Below are 15,789 nucleotides of genomic sequence, written 5' to 3' on the forward strand. Positions count from 1 at the left end.
AGTGGTCCGATAAATGTTAAAGCTAGAGAAGGGTATGAATATTTTATCAGCTTCTTCGATGATTATTCTAAGTATGGCTACATTTACCTAATACATCATAAGTCCTATACTTTGAAAAGTTCAAGGAATATAAGGCTGAGGTTGAGAACCAATTAGGTAAAAGGCTCAAAACATTTTGTTTCATGTTGATTATACCTCGACTGCTTCATTCGGAAAGTGTTTGCATGAATCAAGATCAAGGTGAATAAGAGGAAATTGTTCATTAGAAAATCAAATATGTGATATATTGATTCCAACTCGCACGTCCCTAGAAAGTTCACACCGTGAAATTCATACGATGCTTTGTATCACCCTGGAAGTGACCTCCATTCTAAACATGTTCGTATGGGTCAGAATTAACGTGAATGGGGGAAGTAGTTCATAGTAAGTGGGTAAAGGATATGTGTCAACGTGTCCTACTATCTCTTTTATTGGTTTGGACTGTGATATTCCTATGTTTCCCTGCTAGTTAGTTTTACGTGGCCCTTGCTAGTCGTTTAATGAATATTATCCCCTCGGAGGATTGTAACATGGGATTCGGAACAATTCAAACTCCAAAAATGGATAGGATTTCTTAGGTCAATTCCCAACTTTGACTCTCCAATTCGGTAGCATCGTTTACTCATCTCCGCCACATTGAAGTGGACCATCATGTTCAGCACATGTTCACGAACAGCCTCTAATTTGGAGTTGAAGATGCATTTGAGAGCTTCATGCTTAAGCTGTCCAGACGGTTGTCTGAACATTCCCCGCAGGGACTCCATGATCTCATGCACTGAGACCATAGGTTCATGCTTCTTGGCCAAAACATCGTCGACACTAACCAAGATGTAAGTTCAGGCCTTTTCGTTTGCCCGTGTCCATCACTCATAAGCCTCCCAAAAATTTCGACTGCCGTTCTGAGGTGGAATAGGAGGACACTCCTCCGTAAGGACGAAGCGTAACTCATCGATGATCAAAATTGTTGTGATCGTTGTTTCTAACTAGCGTAGTTCTCGTCAGTCAATTTGTCATCACTTAAAAGAGTTAATGCGGCTGTAGCCATTCTAACGTTGCTGAAAAATGAACAAACTTAATGAGTCTATGCAATGCCACTTTTAACTCCAATTTTAGGTTTAGCAAAATAGTTTCCATGTACCCTTTAATGAAATTTGCAACCGACATTAAAGCTCTTTAATGTCAGTTGCAACTGAAGCCCAAGAATCAAATGAAGCATTTTAAACTGACATTGAATCCCAAAATCTTTCCGTTTTATCAATTATTGTTCAATTTTTTAAAATTCTGTTGTCGAATCCATTTTTCGATAAAAAAGTATAACATGACACATCATCATCGAACGTTGTGGCTATGACATATTATTCATGTATGGATTGTAAATCTACTACATTTAATCTCCAAATTCTGTTATAAAATTATAATTTAAAAGGTCGTACAATAATTTAGGCCTTGAAAACATAAATTACAAGTAATACAAACACTATGAGTTTACTGTCCCTCTGCACTTGGTAAGTATGGATCCCTTCATAATTCTTCTTGAATAGACCCTCCCCCAGCTTCAATAGTGTCTGGTTATAGGCATATTTGTCTAACCACTGTTGTTCAAAGGATCACAAACAAAAAAGATTTAAGACAAAGGATTAAAAGTGAAAATGTGATCAAAATTCATATTCAACTAACCGTGTTTATTGGGAATGTGCATAAATGGTACATTCAAGGCAAAATTCTTGTAATGAATGTGTTGGATCTAGAGTTCCCAAAAAAAAACCATAAAGAAGTTGCAATACCAAATCCTTACTCCCAAAAAGTATTCAAACTGAGTAATCTTACCCAAAGCAACCTTAAACCTTAACTCAAGCATCTTGATTCAAATCTAAACTACAAATAAATAGTACCCATAAATTATCAGAGCTCAACATATTCTCTGTTGTGCATGCCAAAACATAAGCATAAGCATATGAAAGAGGAAAGAAGGAAATTAGTATTCAAAATCTAAAACTCACATGATCCAATGGCGACAAAAATGAAGAATCCAAGAAGAATAGGGCCAACAAGGCAGCCTTTCCCTTCTTTATAGCGGTCTCAGGCACAACCCCTCTTCAAAATATTCTTCTTCAACCTTTCCACCTTTCAATCCTCAAGATGCGTGAGGTCGTCTACAAAACCCATCAATCAAATCAAATCAAATTATAAATCAAAAAATCTGCAATGCCAACAACATGAAAAGGGGGAGCTTTCAAAATATAATTAGTGTTCTTTCTTTTCTTCCAAAATGCTTGCTTGTATTTTCTCTTATAAGAAGTATTGAATATAAATTGTGAAAGAATGAACCATAAGTTTCTTCCAGCCTTGTACTTCTACAATCTTCATCGAATAAGTATATCCAATCTTGTTGTCGACTTCAATGTTTTAGATCTACGTATTCGGTTTGTAAAAGACTGTAAAAACTTATGAGGGACTTTTTGTGGGATTGGAAAAACCTGTCTAACCTATAAGAAGCAACACAAATCCACATATTCGACCAAGTAAATCTACCTTTGTCTAAAGTGAGAACTAAAATGTTGAGACGATGACAGAATTTAAAACTATAAAAAGTAACCACATTAGAGTCCCTTGTTAAGTACCAACAAGATCCGCAAAGACCAAAATATTACCAAGTTGTAATTAAGTTAATTTCTTTGTTCCTTAAAATTTTCCTTCTCTTTTCTCCTACAATAAGTATTGTATACATTGAGAAACAAAGAGAATTCGTACTATTATATTCCAATAAATTAATAGATTGAGTAGAAGACAACTTTTAATGACGTCATGATGGAGTTTACAGTAGAAGACTCTCCAACACGCCAACAAAGAATAAAGATCAATAGAGCTAGAAGAACTGGAGCTAGTACATTAATAGAGAAAAATACATTTAATGATTAAGAGGTACTCTGTTTTCAAGCCTCTACTACTTCGCCGATAGAAAACTACAACCCTTAAAACCTTCCAACAAAAATAATAGACTTAGATCCCTGTGCCCAAATAATCCATAAGCAAAACAAAAATACAACCGAAAAACACAACCATTCATGGACAAAACAACTTTCCAACTCTATAATATTCATGGACAAAACAACTGCATTTCAACGACAATAACCGATAGCCTCCTCCATGTAGACTTATATAAAAAGAATTAGCTCTTAATGTTTCAAAACAACAATGAAGCTAGGAAAATTTGTGAAAAATAACAAGAAAATTGGAACAATCATGTTGTAACACAATTAATAATGTTCATTTTTTATAATTCGATAACTTTGGACGTCCATATACATTAATTTTTGTGATTTTTAGAGACTAAGGGAGAAAATAAAAGTAAAGGCATCAATGTTGACAAGTTAAGAAAATAATTTTTCTGAAACTACTTTAATTTTATCTAAGAGTGCCAATAGTCAGCTTATGTTCGATGATGAAAGCACAAGAACGGTAATTTGAAAGAATAGAGAAACTAAAAGTTACTGCACAATAGCCAAAATAAAAAAGGCTTGAGCCTCAAAGTCATAAACAAGCCCAAAGATAACAACTAACAACCAAGTTCAATAATTATAAAAAATAAAAAAAAAATTAAAAAAAAGGATACATCAGATATTTTTTCAACGATAGTGTAAATATTGAAGCAAGAACTAAAGGGACAATACTAGCACCATAAGGAGTAGGAACCATATGGATGGTGACAAAGCTCCACTTTCAAGTGTCCTTGCAAGGAAGAGTATTGGACTTTCGAATCTTGCTACCCCATTATTGGGTATTTGCATTCAAAAGTTAGAAAATCAAGCAAAACTCATTTGAGCACTCCCTTACTCTCCCATATACTAAAAGCAATCTTACCTTACACTCAAAGTAATCTTACTTCACACTCAAAATAATAAAGATCATTAAACTTAACCAACTTATTTAACTTTTGAAAATAGACCTAAATAACACTTGAACACACAATAGACTCAAACAAGAATTTAATCACACAAAGGGATATAAATCAAACTTTAGTCAAACACAATAGGCTCAAAATTAAACTTTAATCACGGAGAGGTCAAAAATTCAACTTTCAAAAAAACATAAATGTGGGGCTCCACTATTTTTTAAGGATGACAAGACAAAGGCTTCCGTCACTATTGATATTTCGGTGAAATACTTTACTCTTAAAAGTAACTTGGATCAATAAACAATATACAATTTTTAAACCTCGCAACCCATTCAATAAAAAACGAAGACAGTACCCACAGAATCATCTTGAACACAGATCATCAAATGCAACAAACAAAAAGATAATAAATATTCTTATTACATATGTGTGCAAGTTGAAATTATTTTGTTTATATAACTAAATTTGGGACATCAAGAAAATCCTTGCATCATGAAGTGAATATAGCATAACCTACCGCTCGATACAATTATGATACAATTTTTCTTCATGCTTATGGAGAATAAAATGACATTGCAAAAGTAAAAATAAAAATAAAAACAAAAATGGAAAATGTATGTTACAATAGAGCAAAAGCAAAAACACAGAGGAAAGCAAGAAAATAGAATTTTTCACCCAACCTACAGCGGCATAAACTCAATTTTGCTATCATTTATGAAATTGAATGCCAAAAATAATCAAAGAAACCTAATAAAAAGACCCAAATCCTAAAAATTGAGCAAAATCCCATAAATTACAAGGAAACCCTAAATTCTTAAAATCAAATAAAATCCCAAAATGTCTCACCTATCGTGGAGATATCATCTCATTCAAACAAAAAACAAAAACAAAAAAAAGGGAAATTTGAAGAACAGAAAGAAAAAAACAAGGAATCAATTTACCAAGAATCAATAGGAAAACAAAGAAGGAAGGTCAAAATTGGATTGTGATGAAATTCGATGTTGTTTCTCTCTTTCTTCGTTTCAACCATCTGTAAAGTGAGGGATGTGTGTGTGAAAAACCAAAAACCATATGTCAGAAACAAAGAAACAAGATATATTGAGAATTGTTTTGCTGCAAATCAATTCCAACCAATCGAATTACCTCTCTTCCTCTCTTGATTTCTTTGATGTAATTTTCTTACCTTTCTTCCGATCAATTCACTGAATATTAGTTTATGGAATTTAAATCACGATTACTTTCAAATGGAACAGCAAAGAGAAAATAAGAGACAAAAAAATCCTATAAGGTAATTTTGGAGGAAAAAAAATAGAGGGTTTAACTGTAGACTAACAAAAATCAAAGAAAACATGGGAGATTTATGAAAGAGTAAGAAATTTACCAAGTGAGTAACGATGGAGAAGAAGCTGGAGATGGATTGTCGTTCAAACGCATAAGAAGAAGTAGATGTTGTGAATGAATATGGGGAATGAAAGGAAAAAGAAATAAAAAAAAAAATCGGGGGAAGAAAGTTGGTTTTGTTTTTTTTTTTTTAAGGCGGAATTTTAATGCCAGTTTTAAACCGACATTAGAGGTATACAAGGATGATGAACCTCAAGGAAAAAGAAATAAATGTTATTTCCAAACCGAAAAAGTTTTACACAGGGTCCACGTCTGGTACGAAACTCATTGATGATAAGAAAGTTGGTCCTTCTTCACAAATGAAGAAGAAAAGAAAAGGAAAAAAGAAAACCGCTGCGAAGAAAAACAAAACAAAACTCCCAAAGGAAAATGTTTTCATTGTGGAGAGGTTGCGCATTGGAAGTGTAATTGCACATAATATCTAGCTGAAAAGAAAGCAGAAAAGATTAAACAAGGTAAATATGATTTACTACTTGTTGAAACATGTATAGTGGAAAATTCTCACCATACCTGGATATTAGATTCAGGCACCGCTAATCATGTTTGTACTTTTCTACAGGAAACTAGTTCTTAGAGAAGACTTTCTGAATATAAGATGACTTTCAAGGTGGGTATAGGTAAAGTCATTTCAACTGAAGAAGTGTGAGATGTGAAGTTGTTTTTTGGAGATTCTTTTATCTTGCTCAAGAATGTGTTCTTTGTACATAAGATGAAAAGAAATTTGATCTACATTTCTTGTCTTTTAGAGAATATGTACAGTGTATCTTTTGAATGTAATGAAGTGTGTATTCAAGAGGTGTTCATATTTGTTCTACTGAACCTGCAAATAACTTATACATATTACGACCAACGGAAGCAAAATCCATTTTAAATATAGAGGCGTTTAAAACGGCAGAAACTCATAATAAAAAACAAAAAAAAAATTCTCCTAGCACCCATCTTTGGCACCTAAGCCTTGGTCAAATTAATCTCAACAGGATTGAGAGATTGCTAAAAAACGATCATCTAAATCAGTTAGAAGACAATTCCCTACCTCCATGTGAATCATGTCTTGAGGAAAAAATGACGAAAATATCTTTTTCTGACAAATGTCTTCATGACAAAGAACCTCTTGAACTTATACATTCAGACCTTTGTGGTCTGATGAATGTTAAAGCTCGAGGAGGATATCAGTATTTCATCACTTCTATTTACGATTACTCTCGATATGGCTATATTTATATAATCAGTCACAAGTCTGAAACTCTTGAAAAGTTCAAAGAATTTAAGACTGAGACTGAAAATCAATTAAGTAAAATAATTAAAACACTTCGATCTGATCAAGGTGGTGAGTATATGGATTTGCAATTCCAGAACTATCTAGTAGGTCAAGGAATCCAATCCCAACTCACAGCACCTGGAACACCACAACAAAATAGTGTTACAGAAAAGAGAAATCGAACCTTATTGGACATGATTCGGTCTATGATGAGTTATGCTCAATTACCTCAATCCTTTTGGGGATATGTAGTACAGACTGCAATTTATATTCTGAACATTGTTCCGTCCAAAAGTTTTTTCAAAAACACATATGAACTATGGAAAGGACACAAAGCAAGTTTACGTCATTTTCGTATCTGGTGTTGTCCAGCACACGTGTTGGTACGGAATCCTAAGAAATTGGAAACACGTTCGAAATTATGCCTATTTGTAGGATATCCCATGGCAACAAAAGGAGGATACTTTTATGATCCCTAAGAAGATAAAGTGCTTGTATCAACAAATACAACATTCTTCGAAGAGGATCATATTAAAAATCATCTACCTCGCAATAAGCTAATATTGCAAGAACTATCTAAAGATACTACAGATAGATTAACAAGAGTTGTTGATCAAGCTGGTCCATCAACAACGGTTGTTGTCCCATCACGTCCAACCCAAGAGTTGGGAATGCCTCGTTGTAGTAGAAGGGTTATTCAACAACCTGAACACTACATGGGTTTAACAGAAACTCAAAACATCATACAAGATGATGGTTTAGAGGATCCATTAACATTTAAGAAGAAAATGGAAGATGTCGACAGGAAACAATGGATAAAAGCCATGGAGGATGAAATGGAGTCCATGTACTTCAACTCAGTCTAGGAACTTGTAGATCAAGCACAAGGTGTTACACCTATAGGTTGTAAGTGGATCTACAAGAGAAAACGAAACAAAATTGGCAAGGTTCAGACCTATAAAGCCAAACTCGTGGCAAAGGGTTTTACCCAAAGAGAAGGAGTTGATTATGAAGAAACTTTTTCTCCTGTTGCCATGATCAAATCAATAAGAATACTTCTTGTCATTGCTACATATTATGACTATGAGATATGGCAAATGGATGTCAAGACAGCTTTTCTGAATGATTATCTTAATGAAAGTATTTTTATGTCTCAACCAAAGGGGTTCGTCGAAAAAGGACAGAAACAGAAAGTCTGTAAGCTTAATCGATCCATTTTTTGATTGAAACAAGCGTCGGAACCAGGAATATAAGATTTGACACTACGATTAAATCTTATGGCTTTGAACAGAACGTTGATGAATCTTGTGTATACAAGAAGATAGTCAACAAAACTGTAGCATTCTTACTTCTATACATTGATGATATCTTGCTCATTGGGAATGAGACAAGTTTTCTTGCTGAGTAAAGAGATGGTTAGCATCACAGTTCCAAATGAAAGATTTGGGTGATGCTCAGTATATTCTAGGAATACAGATCTTTCGAGACCGAAAAAATTGAACATTGGCACTATCTCAGACATCTTATATTGACAAGATGTTGTCAAGGTATAATATGAAAAATTCCAAGAAAGGTTTATTACCTTTCAGGCATGGAATTCATTTTTCGAAGGAACAATGTCCTAAGACACCTCAGGAGGTTGAGGAGATGAACAAAATTCCATATGCTTCTGCAGTTGGGAGTTTGATGTACGCTATGTTGTGTACACACCCCGACATATGTTTTACAGTTGGAATCGTCAGCAGGTTCCAATCTAATCCTGGACATGGTCATTGGACCACTGTCAAAAATATCTTCAAGTATCTAAGTAGAACGAGGGGCTATATGCTTGTGTATGGACCTAAGGATTTGATCCTTACAGAATACACCGATTCTGATTTTCAGACTAACGTAGATTCTAGGAAATCTACCTCAAGATTAGTTTTCACTCTTAACGGAGGAGCTATAGTTTGGAGAAGCATCAAAGTTGTATCGCTGACTCCACCATGGAAGCGGAATACATGGCTGCATGTGAAACTGCTAAGGAAGCAGTATGGCTACGCAAATTCTTAGCTGAATTGGAAGTTGTTTCAAATATGCACCTGTCTATCACACTGTATTATGATAACAGTGGTGCAGTCGCTAACTCAAATGAACCTAGGAGTCACAAGCGTGGAAAACACATTGAAAGAAAATACCATTGATTTGGCTAGTCCGGTTCAGAATTGGCTGGTCCGATTCAGACAATTCGGGTCCGGTTCAAACTATTTGAATTTGTTTTAGAGCGATTTGAGCGGTTCTGAAGCTGTTTTGTAATAATTTGGTTTTTGTTTGCTTAGTTATGCCAAAACTAAAGTCATATCAGTTAGTATTTAATTATTTATGCATGTGATGTATGTTATAATTAAATAAATCTTGTATGTGCATACAGTATGCCGCGTAGATTTAAAATACCACCGTAGGAAGCATGTTACATGCATTGAAAGTATATTATAAACTGTTATAATATATAGTATGCATGTTCAGGTTTCTTTTCTTTAATATAATAGTTATATTAGATATTGAATGTCTTTGTTGTTTGTCGTGGATGTTTAGCATGTCTAAAATTTGGTAAGCTGTTATAAAATTGGGTTAGACGTTTAAAGTCCATAACAAAGAACAGTTGCATACTCACTTAGGTTAACCACTTGTTTTAATAGTTAAAATAGGTCATTAAACTTGTAAAACTAAGGTTACAAACTCAACCGGTATATAATCCTGTCGAAGGCTGGGGGTACTTAAGTTGATGGTCTATGGAACACCTCCTACCTGGGGATTATGGCCGAATAATTGAGCGTTGGTAACTAGTTTTATGAGCATTCGTGAGCGGTGTGAGGTAATAAAAACGATTTATCACCTAGACATCGTAGGTTTAAATCCATTTATTAATGTTATACTTTGATAAACAATCTAGACTTTGGGTTGTTTTTATTAGACGAAAATACCCTTAGTATAAATTTACCTAAACATTTAGAACACTTTAATGGGAGATTAAAAGTTATTAGCTCTCACGTCCTCAAGAGTTCACACCATGAGATCCATGCTCGGCTTCGTATTAATTTTACCTCAACTTCTCCATTCGGAAAGTATTTGCATGGGTCAATAAGAAGGTGAATGAGGGAAGTCGTTCATAGTAAGTGGGTAAAGGAAATGTGTCAACATTCTCCTACGGTCTCCTCTATTAGTTTGAACCGTGAGATTCCTATGTTGCACCTGTTGTCGTTTTTAGATGGCACTAGCTAGTCGTTAACCACGGCGATCCCCATGGAGGGTTGAAACATAGGATTCAGAACAACCCAGGCTTCAGTAAAATGAATAGGGTCTTATAATTCCATCTTGGGTATTTGTCTTCTATTTTGGATGCATACTCTTATCGTTCTGTAAGATCTGAAAATGGTGGGTCTACACTTACAAGACTTACTAAGTGTTAGTAAAGATCTTGACCGAAAACGATAACTATCGAAATATGAGCTATTCTGGAGATAGTATTTGGTCAAGATATGTTTTGCTTTTGTGAAGGAATTCTTGACTGCCCTTCGATAGTATTTGTTCTAAATCACTTAAGTATCGTTGCAAAAATAATGATTATGATGAAGGAACTCTTATACAAGAGTACCTATGAGCGGAAGCGGATCTTTCCAATTTCATTGTGACAGAATTTTCACACATACATTCTAACATATATATATGCATTAAAAACCCTAATTACAAAAGACTAAGAGACTTACCAGTTGAAGACTTTCTTCACAAGAACTCAGTCTCACCGTGAGTGAACTCCTCTCACTCTTTCTTGTCCAGCAAATAATCTCCTAGCACCACCACGGTCGTCTACACGAATAGAAAAGTACAAACACAAGGCAATGGTGACGATACCACCACTGAAGCCCTCAGTCTTCCCGGAGTGAAAATCTAAAAGGTGGACTTTGATGGAATTGGTAGAGGGAAGGAGGAAAAGAAATTGTGTACTACGTACAAGCAAGTGGGAGATAGGGAAGACTATCGTATAGTCGGGTGCTTGATCGTCTAGGTTAGGGTACATGATCGTGTAGTAATTGCTAAGTGATCGTCTAGTAGTAGGTAAGCGATCGTTTAGGAAATCGCGGGCGATCCATTAGGAAACGCGGGTGTGTGATCGTTTAGTTGGCGGGCGCTATCGTATAGGCTCTCATAACCGTCCAATTAATAAAATAATGACTATAATCATATTATATTCTTAACATATAGTTTGATATCATATATCAATCTATAGTGTTTTCTCCTCTACTTGATATAAATCATATTTATATTAAATTTCCTCCAAAATAATGTATCTCATACATTTAGTCAATCATATCATATACATTTAACCAATTCAATTATATCATATATAATCGAACTCCCTCTTGTCAATTTGAACATTTCAAACTGTCCCAAAAACTGATTTTCAACTTGTATCCAAGCTACCAAAGGAACCTTATGAACCTATGGCTCGAAGCTCCAACGGTACGTGAATAACTGACTAAACTCTTTAGCCACGAGATCTACCATCCGTTAACTGTCAAGCATATCCCAAATCAATCTTCTGATGATATTATACAAAAACAACACAGCATGCATATCCCAAATCAAAAGATGATATATTAAAAGAGATAAAACAGAGCATATTTTATCAAAACTTTTCTATACTCGTGATTTTGAAGAAAGTTGTGACATCACTGTATAACAAATTTGTTCGAAGAATAACCTAACTGACTTATTGATAAAATCATTACCAACTACCTTTGGAAAATCAGTGCACATTGTTAGAATCCGACAAACTCAAAGATCTGGAGTGATATTTTCATGAAAGAGAGTAAATATACTGTATTCTTTTTAAGAGTATCAAATTATATGAAATAGTGAATTTTTTCCTAATAAGATTTTAACAAGACATATTTCATATATAATTAACATCTAAAAAGAGTATTATAAATATGTTAAACTAGGTATAATGTAGATGTTCATTATTAGTGTTCGTTGACCATGTATCACTTATCTATCACCTCATATATCATTCATGTATCTCAAGATTACACACTACTAATATCCATATAATCCAACTCTAGATTGTCAAATTACGTATAAATAGTGACCTTTTAGTGGATTTTGAGAGAGATATTAGACATCAATCCAATAAAATTGGAGAAATTAAAGAAATTAATCTTGTATTGTCTTATTTATTAGAAACTAATCTTTTGTTGCTTTATTTATTTTAGTATTTATTATATTTTATTATATTTATTTTAATATTATATTCTATTGATACCCATATTTCTATTCAAGTTCAAGTATTAAGAGAAATAGAATCACAAATATCCAAAGTAATGAAAATCTTAATTTGGATGCGAACACAAACCCCCCTAATTTGTACAAGTAAACATACCTTCATGGTTGAAAATCTTAAATTGAATGCACACACAAACACAACCCTAATTGTATTTTATCTATTATTTGTTATGTTTTTTTTTTTTCTTTTTTTTTTTTGTCCTTTGGAGACATCTGATAATTTGGGCACTTTTTTATAGCTAATTTCACGACACGAATGACATTCGAGTGTCAAAGAAATCCGAAAAATCCTAACCCAATTGAACTTCAAAAACAAAATTAAAAACGTAAACATTTTTAGGACCCCATGTGATGTGGCTTGGTATGGAGATGATCAAAAGACTTATACAACATAGTAAGAAGAGAGAATAATATTGCAGAAAGTAGCCATTTCAGACAAACTTGGTTCCCCAACATCTAACCCCCCCAAGAAAAAAGACACAAACAAACAGCCTTTCATGTTTTCAATTCTCCCCAAACAAACTGTAACGGTCGGGGAGACAATGAAAACACAAGCTACACACGCCTTCATCCCCATCGACCTAGAAAAAAGAGGGAAAAGAAAACATCCCAACAACTATGTTAACATCTTCTTCACTTCTTCCTGTTTACACTACTCGAAGCTCAACTACTGAACTTTCTTAAGCGGCTTACGAGGAAGACGAGGTATACGCCTTCCAACGTTAATCCTTCTGTATCGACGCCGACCATTACTCGCCGGATATAACATCACAGGAAGATATTGATCATTGCAACACCAAAAGATTTTGTTCTTGAATGCATTCTTTAGCGCTTGCTTGCCCTGAGTATTCAATGAAACCGTCACATCAACAATGAATCGTAAATAAACAAGTTTAGAAAATCAAGAGAATAAACCTGAATTCTAGCCTCAGTAATCTCACAAATCTTCTTGTTGACATTAACATCCCATTTCTGATTGTGATAAGCAGCACAAAACTTGTATGCAGCCATAGATGAAGTGAAATTAACAAATGCATAACCCAAATTCGACACTTTCCCTTCGTACCATGATCTCCTATATAAATCAAAATAAACCAAACAAGATTAATATCATCAATCTTAACAACCTCAATGAAAATGACGAAGAATAAAAATAGGGTATTATTGTTCAAACTTACTCACATGAAATCCATAGGCAAATAAACGAAATCATATTCAGTAACACAGAAATCAGGTTCAGAATCCCTCTGTTGGTTCATCATTAGACAGTATCTGTCCAATAACTGAAGAAGATCTCTCCTCCTGCTCTACCAACATTCTCCATAAGTGTTTAACCCAACAAAGAATTGATGCAAACCCAAATATTGAATATCCAAACCAAATGGAGATGATAATGATGAATTACAATTGAAATCAATTACATGCTGAAATATTTCCAAATGAGGAGGAGGAGACGAAAAATGAGAAAGGGCAGAAACCAAAGAAAGTGCAGCATGTATTAATTTAATACAAACATTCCCATTATACAATCGAATAAATCAATTCATGTCGATTCACCGACAAACTACTAAAAATTGGAATTAAACCCATAACCCCACTTCAGTTTATACCTTTAATTAACCCTCCTCCGAGAAAATGTTCAGAAATCCAAGAATTTGCTAAACTCGAAGATTATTATTATCAATTTTTTAAAAAAGGGAAAAACAGTTAAAGAGAACAGAAGAGAACCCACTTGAGTTGATTTGGAATATTTTTTATCATCATCGTTGTGATTTCCGAGCAAGGAACAGTTTTCTCAACTGGGTTTGCACCGTCTCCTTCGTTGCCGCCGCTATTGATTTTTTTCTCCACCCATTGCGGCGGAGATTTGATTTGATCTCTACGCGGCCCACTAGAGACAACAAACTCTCGTCTGAACCCACCGTCTGCTTTGCAAATATTCTTCGAATCCGTCATATCGCCACCGCTGAAACCCACAGCCGTCTGATACGACGGCCACATCACCGGAGGCCAAGCATTGTAGCAGCTAACAGAGGGATAAGTATGAAACTGCCAAAAGTAAGCGGAAGTGGCACGTGGGTAATAGAAATTTCCATAGCCAACGATATGAGGCGGAGGAGGAGGAGGAGGAGGCTGAAGAAACGGCGGGGGAGCAGAAAGAAAAGGGTGAGCATTGGGATTCAAAGGCTTGGAGGCCATGAGAGGGTTGAAAGAGTAATGAAAATGGGAGAAGGGGAAGGAAATGGAAATGGGTTGAGGAGGAAACGGGAGCAGAGGGTTAATATGATGAGAAGCCATGGTTAGGGTTTGAAAGTTTTTTTTTTTTTTTTTTTAGATTTTTGGTGATCCAATGATGAAGAATGGAAGTGATAAGTATAATAGAGGTCATGTCAAGTTATAAATGTTTTGTTTTTTAGTACAAAAACAAAAGACAAACTGAGTTTTGCTCCACCGACGGTTGGCGGCGTTGTTGGAGGGAGTGTAAGAAATAATGGAACTCTTTTTCTTTTTTCTTGTTTCAGATTTCGTACCATAATGATTTCTTTAAAGATTTGATGTTATTTTATTTTTATTTGTATTATTAAAATTAGCACCAATTTCCGACGATATATCAACTTTTTTTGCACCATATTTTATAAGGTTCTTGCACGGTTAAAGGAATGTTACTTTTTTTAAGTACACCATACAGAAAGGTTAATAATAATCCAAATTGGAAAGTAATAACTTTTTGGTAAAAATAGTTTTTTTATCCCTGGTCCGTTAATTTTGAAATGTTAAAATTTGTGTTTTTTTTTTAATTTAGTTACGAAATTTAAAAAATTATATTTTTAGTTTCCATTTTCATTCAGTACTCATTTTATTATATATGTATGTTTAAATTTATGGGTGGACAATCATAAAGTTAATAGCATGAGCAACTGAAATAAAGATGAGGGTTGATTTATACTTTTAATTTTGATTTTTTATTGAAGTAATTTATACTTTTAATTTTGATTTTTTATTAAATACTTACTTCGATCTTAATATATTAACATCTATTAATTAAATTGAAATAATTCCAAAATAAGATTTTAAATTTAATTTTATTAGTAATAAAAAACAATCAAATTTAAAACCATACATCTTTTAACAAATATATAAATCTCTTTACATAATAACTTTGGAGACGTTTGGAACAAACAGTTGGTTATTATAGTTAGGTTAGTAGATATTATTTTAGTTTGTATTATAATAGTATGTGTTTGAGGTGCAAACTATTTGAATTTGAGAAAAAAATATTAAACAATGTAGCAATAAATAAAAAAATGATGAAGATAAAATAGTAAAAACTGTAACAAATAATAAATACCGTAGTAAATGAGAATTTTGAAATAGTATTGACGGTAACTAATTGAAAAAATAAAAAAATAGTATTTATTGTAACAAGATGTGATTATTATGATCTTATAATAAATTTTGTCCCAAATACACCTTTTGTTTTTTTTTTTTTTTCTTACATCCCTTAACATTTTATATTCCAAAAAGTGTGTTTAAATTCTTGTTTCATTTTATTTAAATACATTCAAAATTATAAATAAAAAATACCTTACTTCAATTTACAATTTAAATTATCCCAAAAAAAAAACTTCAAAAAATTAAAAATTTTCAATTATTTATATCACTTTAAGAAGTTATGTTTAACCATGCACACATTACCGTGGAACTCTCTATGTTCTATATTTTTTTTACCATGTGGTCCTAGATTTTAAATTGAAATTTTTGCGGGCATTTGAGGTAAGAAGCTAATTGTTATAGTCCAGAATATTAAAATTAGGTTGTAATAGTTTTTGTTTGAGGTATAAGTTATTTTAGTTTGAGTTATAATAACATATAT

At 33.6% G+C, this 15,789-nt stretch overlaps 1 protein-coding gene across 1 annotated transcript; it reads right to left on the minus strand.

Annotated features, from left to right (window-relative positions):
* Window positions 1-12,307: 12,307 nt before the first annotated feature.
* On the minus strand, window positions 12,308-14,279 carry LOC120068227 (protein MEI2-like 4). The gene is made up of 4 exons (XM_039019940.2): window positions 13,648-14,279; window positions 13,098-13,217; window positions 12,831-12,990; window positions 12,308-12,756 (listed from the first exon to the last, which is right to left on the minus strand). Exons 1-4 carry the CDS (start codon window positions 14,211-14,213, stop codon window positions 12,583-12,585), a joined length of 1,020 nt encoding a protein of 339 aa, XP_038875868.1. The 5' UTR covers window positions 14,214-14,279; the 3' UTR covers window positions 12,308-12,582.
* Between the last annotated feature and the right edge of the window lie 1,510 nt (window positions 14,280-15,789).

The sequence above is a fragment of the Benincasa hispida genome, chromosome 12 (genome assembly GCF_027475165.1).
Source record: "Benincasa hispida cultivar pf3 chromosome 12, pf3_genome.v1.1, whole genome shotgun sequence".
Classification (NCBI taxonomy): Eukaryota; Viridiplantae; Streptophyta; class Magnoliopsida; order Cucurbitales; family Cucurbitaceae; genus Benincasa; species Benincasa hispida.